This window comes from Phragmites australis, chromosome 21, assembly GCF_958298935.1.
Source record: "Phragmites australis chromosome 21, lpPhrAust1.1, whole genome shotgun sequence".
NCBI lineage: Eukaryota > Viridiplantae > Streptophyta > Magnoliopsida > Poales > Poaceae > Phragmites > Phragmites australis.
In genome coordinates this window covers 7,111,578-7,119,432 of record NC_084941.1, presented here as the reverse complement: position 1 = coordinate 7,119,432, position 7,855 = coordinate 7,111,578, and the positions used below count along the sequence as shown (strand labels likewise).

Here is a 7,855-nt window from a genome sequence, read left to right as displayed (position 1 = left end):
CTTATAATTGTCTCTAGTTTTTTTTAAAAAAAATTGTGATTTTTTTTAAATTTTTTTTGATTTTTTAGGGATGTTTTTGCAACAAAATCAAACCTTTGGGGGGTTTTTTGCAACAAAACAACTTGGGGGAAGTCAAAATCCAAGTGACTTTTGGGGGGGGTTTGCATTTATCCCAAATAATATTGATAGATATAGCACACGTTTCATATTCGCATAACTAAGTAACTAAAAAGTGAACAGCTAATGGAACAGCGAATTTGTTACACAATGGAGTAGGGAGCTCAAGCATAGATCTGCTGTTTGGGAGGATAATAGTAGCTATCTTCCAACCAACAAAATGGGGTGGCAAATCTGGAAGGGTTGCTTGTCATAAAATAACTCTAGAACAGCTCACTCATGAGGATTGACTGGACACTTATGCACAAAATCAATGCCTTCACGAAAAAAAAAATCTAGGAACAAGGTTGGGCCATCTGCCTTCCGATTTGCATAGAGGATAAACCCCCCTCAAAGCTCTTAAAATTTGTACTGAGAACCCTGATTTAGCATCCTACCTACAGAAGACTTACTTGTTCGATAGTTGCAACTCAAGATTTCCATGGTGGAGCCTTGCGGATGTAATTACCTGCACGGCCAACAAAATTAAGTCAATGCACAATGCAGATTAGAAAAGATAAGGGGGAAACCCATAAACCTCCCATAATTAACGATATGGGGGTGAAAATAAACAACAATGGGCTTGGGGAGTAGAGAAGGCCAGTAACTCATCGGTGGTTTATGGATTTTTCCCAAAAAAATAAAGTACATGTACATTTGTAATGCTAGAACACGGTAAACTGGAAACACAAAAAAAATGCAAGAATTCGGTCATTTGATGAGAGTCTGAGCTAAAACTAGTTGGAGGGTCTAAATCTTTTCAGATCTTGTGGTTAAACTAATTGAAATAAAGTAGGGAAAGTTTTTCATACCAGCGTTCTATAAGTAATCAGCACTTTTTTTTAGACAAGAGTAGCCAACACTGAACTGCATAGTCAAAACTCTGCAAGATAACCTCAAAACTCAAAACCTATTATGAAAGACATAGGATAAAGAACATGTGCGCATAGGTTGCTTACCGGACAAACATGGGTGGGGATCCTTGAATTTATCATTGCTAGATTGATTGAAAAGAACATGTCAACAAATGCCCATCAGACTTGGGCAGAACCACCGGCAGAAGATTGTGACATAATTTAATTGCAGTTGCTAGCATACCATCTCACCAGTGCATGAACAGAGACTAATATCTGCTAGCATTAATTGTTGCTACTAGCTAAACTGCAGCATGACAATAGTAAAGGGTTTCCATGGAGAAGGCCTCAGAAAAAGTCTATACAATACTGTAACAACAGAAGATGGTATAACTTCAATGCTTGACAAACAGGTGCAGTGTGGACTCAGAACGGCTGCCATAACTCAAGTATTTGGCATTATCATGCCAGAAACTCAGATCACAAGATTAAGTAGGGTCACTTAGTTACAGAAAATATCTGGAAATCAGTAATCCATCAATAAATTTTCATCTATAGTTCATTTGCATGGAACACAGAGTTGGCAGCAAATTTTGAACTAAATTCTGAAAGCCCCCAGAGCATCTTGTATCTTTAGTGATTTCTCAATATATGAGCAGTATAGTCTGATACCGCATATGTAAAAGCATTTTGTCCAAGATATACTGACAGTATATTGGTGGTCTGACTATCCTTAAATCACAGCGAGCAAAGTTTCTACAAAACGTATAAGAACATCATCTTTTTTATTGCTACATAGAAAACAAATTGGAACTATATATTGAACTGTTAAACACAAATTTTCCAGCAATTTCTGATGTTATAATCTCCCAAAGGGTCATTTCAGGAACTCTGTAATATACTATTTCATCAGTATAAGTGACACATATCAAAAGACATACAGTAGCTTACAATTTATATAGCCCCTGACACCCTGTGCATATCAATGTCATCTGAAAGGCTCTACAGGTGCTGTTTCTTCAAGAAGAGCAGCGGCTTGAAAACATTCAGCAGCTTCAGCTGCTGACCTGCCACCTTCCTCTTTGTAAAGTAGGCCAAGATTAAACCAAGCCACGTGATTAGTTCTATCCAGTTGCAATGCATCGGTCAGGAAGCACCTTACAGAAGGTAATGGCCTGTCACCAAGTTGTCGAAGAACAATAGCAGTCGATACCAAACTTGGGACATGTTTAGGATCAAGGTCCACTGCTCTGAAAAAAGCTCCCAAAGCTTCTTTTGTAAGACCTTTTGCTTCATATATTTTTCCTGGAAATGAATAACTTTTTGAGTAATATGAAAGAGAAGTGTCTGGGGGTAAAAGGTACTTTTTGTCAAAGATTTACTTAAAAAGTTGTAATGAAATGCAATGTGAATCTGTGAGCAGGATAAAATTTTGGCAGAACCAGCTGATATCAGTGTTTACTGGCTATACTGGCCTGGAAATATCAATCCAAAAAGTTTTTAATCTATGCTTTGAATTTTTACTGTGAAGTCCTAGACAAATGATTATTACTATTTGCTTGTGCGCAAGCCTGCAAACTAACAAAAGTATTAGCTAATGAGCTTTGAAGATAAATCATATTGAAGGAGGCAGTAAGAAAATGTCTTTCTTATAAATCCACCGATTCATCCCCATTTCATTCGCGGTTCCATATTTGTGTATTGAATGTCTTGTCTGGGCAATATATGTATGCAAAAATATTTGCATATTTGCGAATAAACTTGTTTTTATCCTATTCTGCAGTAACTGGTTGCCACTTTTGGATGGTGCTGTTTGGCCGGTATAAAACCGGTATCTGGGCAATAAATGTTACTGGTCGACATCTGGTATTTTTCCCATATTTGGTTCTCAAATCCTAGATTTTAACTTATAAGTTATACTGAAGCTCACATCGATAAGATTCAATTGAAACTGAATGTTGTATGTACACAATGGTATTACTAAATCTACTAATTTGAATAAAATATGATCTCAAAATTTATCAGGTGATGACATTTTTGCAATACTAAATAGAGAGACTGTGAATAGGTATATAGGGTTGGAACATTGACATCCGATAATTGATTAGACATGTCAATTTTTTAATTATCAACTATCCAATGTAAACAAAATGAAACTGCAAGACAAGATTTCAAATGAACAGGATTCACCTGTAGCATGCCAAGCCAAGGCACAATAAGGACTGATGGCTCTTATCTTCGATACACAAACCTCTGCATCCCTCCACTGTGCCATAGCTAGATACAAGAGAGCTAGATCATACCAGGTCTCTATTTCCAGGCTTTTGTCATCCTTATTGCCCTGTAGAAAGTGATACAAGAACGTCAGAAGCATGGTGACCAGACCACTCATTTGCTACTGTGCTATGGCCTATGGGCATAACGATCAACACAAAAAACTGAAGGGGTAAGCAGTTAGGAGCGCTTTACTGAACTCTTCAGCGAAAGTGCTCACTAGTTCCATGTATAGCATAAATGCAATTAAATTCATGACATAGATAAAACTTGCAACTAAAAGGGTAGAGGCCATAGCAATAACCCTATATCTGTTGTTGGTTAATGTAAATCTAATGTATTCAGAACTTTTCCCTTTTTTCCAAAAAGGATTTTAGTGTACATGTGCAACAAGCCAACAAAAACATCAACAGAACTATGCTCTGATCATAAATACTTAAATTGAAATGAGTATTGAATAGACAAATATTAGAAAAATCTTCATGCCTTCAACAACAACAGCAGCCTTTGTCCCAAACAAGTTGGGGTAGGCTAGTGAAGAAACCCACAAGATCCAACTAAAAAGATGATGAGAAAGTAATAATGATAATAAAGGTACTAGTAATATCAGATGAAACCCAAAAAATCTTCATGCCTTCAAATCACTATATAATTTATCACCTTCAGCTGGCAGAAGATGCTACCAAATATCAGATCTAACAGCAAAAAGGGAAATTTCACCTTTGTTTTATAATATAAGTATATTTGGCATACTAGCAAGAAAATGTGAATCCTGCAACTATGTTTCAAAATAGAAGTTCTAAAATACCTTCACCAGGTAGATCCCAGCACTGAAACTTTTTGTTAGAAGTTGAATGATAGCAAGAAGTTGGGTGTATGTTTCAACTGCATCCCTGATTTGCCCCTGTGCAGCCTGAATTCTGGCTTTGGTCCGCAATAGATCTCCTTGACTCCATTTCCCAGTCTGATATAGAGCAGCATCAACAATTGTTTCAGCATCGGCAAACTGCTTTTGAGCAGTCAGTATTCGAGCCAAAAGAAGCCAACTCCTCAACTCTGATCCAGCCTCTAGTTTCACCAGCTTCTTGCAATAAAAAGCTGCAACATCTAATTTCCTCTGCTCAGCATTTTCAAGGCTGAGACTGTACATTACCCTAGAATCTTTCCCATGCATCTTTTTTTCAGCATTCCCAAGCACTTCCAGTGCTTCACACTGCCAATAAGCTCTATCTGTATCAGATATTTCACTTCTAGCTTGATTAGAAAGGGTAACGCCAAGCAATAGTTCTGCAACTCCCACCATTTGTTCGCATCCTCCTTGCATACTGGCGATGGCTCTCCGTGCATAGGAAGCGCCTTCAGTATGAGCACTCATCTCAACGCAAACCTTTGAAGCTAGGAGTAGTTCTTTGAGATGATCAGAATCCTCTCCGGACTTCAGTATTCTTTTGAGTAGGTTCAAGGCGCTCAGATCATCTTCTTCTGCTAGGTAACACAATGCAACATTGTATAACCATTCTTTTGTCTCTAATACACCAGGTAATAATTCTTCAAATTGTCCAGCCAGTGGATTTAGCTGCCCTGACATGGACAGTGCAAAAGTAAGGTGATGCATCACAGAGGGGTCCCGCTCAACCCTCTTGAGATTGAACTTCCTCAATAGAATCATTAAAAGAAGAATAGCCTCCTCTATGTTGTTGTGAGGTACAAATGAACCATCCAACTGAGAATGAAGATTTGGAGGACGTGCTTCACTACCACTATATAGGAGAAAAACAGCAAATCTCTTTTGTATTCTAGCAATGGTCTCTCCATCAAGATTCCAATTGTTGAGAAGAGACCTCCTGTATGAAGAAATGGCTTCAAGTGGAAATCCCCCTAATTTCCATAGCTCAGGAAGCAATTCTACAGCCTTGCATATTGTTTCATTCAATTTACATCCTTTTCCAAAGCCTGCTGGTAAGCCCTCGGGTATTGCTGCTTCCACAATATCTAGTACCATTCTGCATTCTTGTGCAGCTTCTGCAAAATCAAAATGAATTAATGTTACACTTGAATAAGCCTCATGCATAACTTTGCTGCAGTAGAAAACTAGAAATTGAAGAACACGAAGCTTGTTCAAGTGTGTGACAGTGATAGGGAACTGCAGATTACCTTTGAACTTTCCAAGATCATGAAGTGCCCGTGCTTTGAGATATATGGCCTCCATGAGTAGGCTGACAGCATGCAAGGGCATTGGTGGAGAATCCCACTGCGAACGAGTCTTTCGACGATCTGCTTTTCTAGCAATTGAGACATTCATCTTAGGGACTAATGAAGATATGTCTATCCCATCAAACACACGAAGTGCTGCTTCTACATGGCCCCGTTGATATTCTAGCCTTCCTAGCAACGCCCTTGCTTCCTACAAAATGTGAAAAAATATATATAATTTATGTTTTTGCAGGTGTTAGTCAACCTTTGCAACAGCTAGGTCCAAAAATGTTAAAATTCTGAAAATGCAGAGCAGCGGCAATGCTATTCTAGTATAAGACCAAATCAAAGAAATAGAAAATGGAGGTAATTAAATAATAAGTACCTTTATGAAACTAGAAAGAATTACCCTTTGAAAATTGCCATCTAGAATAAGAGTTTTTTTGTATGGAATATAGAAAATAAAAGGTGGTAGCACAGATACATTGTTAAACAGCAGGAGTTAGTGAACCAATTCTGGTGGAAGAAAGATAAGCTTACATTTACTCAATTAACTGCACAAAAACAAGTAAGCTCGGGACGCAGGTTGATTCTTATTTATATGCAACAATCTTCACCAGAAATCATAAAACACCAATAGATACTCAGGATTAACTTAACTAGGAAGCATACTAGCGGTCACAATCAAGCATGCTTCACAGGGAAGCACATGATAGATACCCACAAGAAAGGAGCTTTAGATACTTAAAATTGGGATGTTTTCCAGACACATTCAGCAAATGTTTCAGATGTTCTCAATGCCGGGATAAAATTAATTTCATAAAAGGAAACACCAACCTCATAGTTAAGGCAAACGCCCTCCCGGAGTGACAGCTCGGCTTCCTCTATGTTGCCATTATCAAGGTACTGCTCAATCTCTCCATTCCGAGAAGAGTACCCGCTGGCCGAGTAGTCTTTTGTGATTGTAGAGTCCGATGACCGGACGGTCTCATCAGCCCCTTTCAGCTGCTCACCAGAGCACAAGCACTCCATCGCCATTCGCCCGACAAACTTCCTGAATTTCCCCCTCCCCTTCCTACCCTCCATCCTTTTCTATCATGTCTGGCCCCATCTCCCCGCAAAATTACCTAACAATTCATAAAGCATACGAGATTACCAACCATTTTCTGATAGATAATCACGACAATCACATCAAAGTTTAGTCTTTCATACCATATCAAAGCCATGCTCAAAATATAGATAGCAAACCCGCACCCAATTTAGTAAACAAAACACATCTCCATGATAAAACCACGCGACAAGAACTCGGTCGTTTAACAAGAACGAAGAGAACTTCACCACGCTCAAACATCGCAAGACTACATGCATCGGTAGCCAGGATGAACTGGAGAACACAAACGAGGAATCTTTCAACTTACCCATCAAGAAGAGCAAGAACAAGACTCAGCCTCCGCGAGGCAGATCGAGATATCTTAAACAAATTTGCGTAAAATGCCAAGAATTAGCCCCAAACACGGATTCTAAGGATCGCAAGTCCTCATTTATTCCAAGAGACCCAAAGAATTCCCCCGGAAAAAGCCCATTGACGGGGGCAAAGATTTGGACTTTGCAACCTCTCCAGGTCTTAACCCGGGAGAAGAAAAGGAAAGCAAAAGGGTGCATCAAATATTGTAAGGAATAAAGCGAAAGGTAAAAAGGAGCAAAAGAGCCAACCAAGCAAGGCTAAAATAAAGCACAAAATGGGTTAAAGAACTCGCCAAATCGCTCACCTTTCCCACCGAGAGAGAGCCCAGCTGGCCAAACTCCGTCAAGAGCTCGAACAGCCGCCAAAAACCGAATCTTGCAACCGTCTGCCTGCCCTCCTCCGGCCGCCAATTCGATCCGGGTTTTTTCACCGACTGAACCGGGGATCGAACAGGATGCGAACCACGGGAATAAGGAAGAAATTACAGATTCTTCTGGGCGGCGGGATCGGAGGGGGTTCTCGGGGAGGGGGAAGGATTCGCGAGCAGTTCGAAATCTTGAACCGGATGCAAGAAACGGCGGAGGACGGGGCAGGAATCTTGGTTTGAAGTGTGTCGGGTGGTTGTGCTTGTATTTAGAAGAAGTAGGTGGGGGGTAGTTGGAAAGAATGGGTCCTAGTCATACTACGACTCAGGGCTGTGCGGTGCGCTGTGAAGCAAACGGAGTTTCCTTCATATAAGTCCTCAAATTTTGAGTAAATTAACTTGCAGATTCCTAAACCTTTCCCGGTTAGACCCTGTTGTTTTATTCTGAGGGTAGATTCTAGCTCTAAAAAAAAAAGTAAAAACAAACTATCATAATATAAAAAGCTGATTTTTAAAATCTATAAGTCAAAATTATACTACAAAATTTTA

The 7,855-nt window shown here is 39.4% G+C and overlaps 1 protein-coding gene across 6 annotated transcripts; it reads right to left on the bottom strand.

The window, feature by feature from the left end:
• Positions 1-343: 343 nt before the first annotated feature.
• On the bottom strand, positions 344-7,600 carry LOC133903329 (protein NPGR2-like). 6 transcript variants are annotated; one of them, XR_009907219.1, is made up of 9 exons: positions 7,247-7,600; positions 6,315-6,604; positions 5,439-5,688; positions 4,093-5,306; positions 3,201-3,351; positions 1,962-2,315; positions 1,116-1,529; positions 969-1,039; positions 344-625 (listed from the first exon to the last, which is right to left on the bottom strand). XR_009907219.1 is itself a non-coding variant. In XM_062344650.1 (7 exons), the coding sequence occupies exons 2-6, from the start codon at positions 6,561-6,563 to the stop codon at positions 1,999-2,001; spliced, it is 2,181 nt and encodes a 726-aa protein (XP_062200634.1). In that variant the 5' UTR covers positions 6,564-6,604; positions 7,247-7,600; the 3' UTR covers positions 344-1,529; positions 1,962-1,998. The 6 variants fall into 6 exon arrangements, 2 of the variants coding, with proteins under 2 accessions (XP_062200634.1, XP_062200635.1); XR_009907220.1 differs by having other exon boundaries at positions 1,116-1,379; XR_009907221.1 differs by having other exon boundaries at positions 1,116-1,317.
• Positions 7,601-7,855: the final 255 nt, after the last annotated feature.

What these genes read in the sequence shown, in the direction of transcription:
- LOC133903329 (XM_062344650.1), bottom strand. Translation starts at nt 6,563, where the DNA reads ATGGAGGGTAGGAAGGGGAGGGGGAAATTCAGGAAGTTTGTCGGGCGA. An exon ending in TGATCTTGGAAAGTTCAAAG is followed by an intron (nt 5,307 to 5,438) that starts GTAATCTGCAGT and finishes TTGATTTTGCAG; the next exon opens with AAGCTGCACAAGAATGCAGA. An exon ending in CTGGGATCTACCTGGTGAAG is followed by an intron (nt 3,352 to 4,092) that starts GTATTTTAGAAC and finishes CACTTTCTACAG; the next exon opens with GGCAATAAGGATGACAAAAG.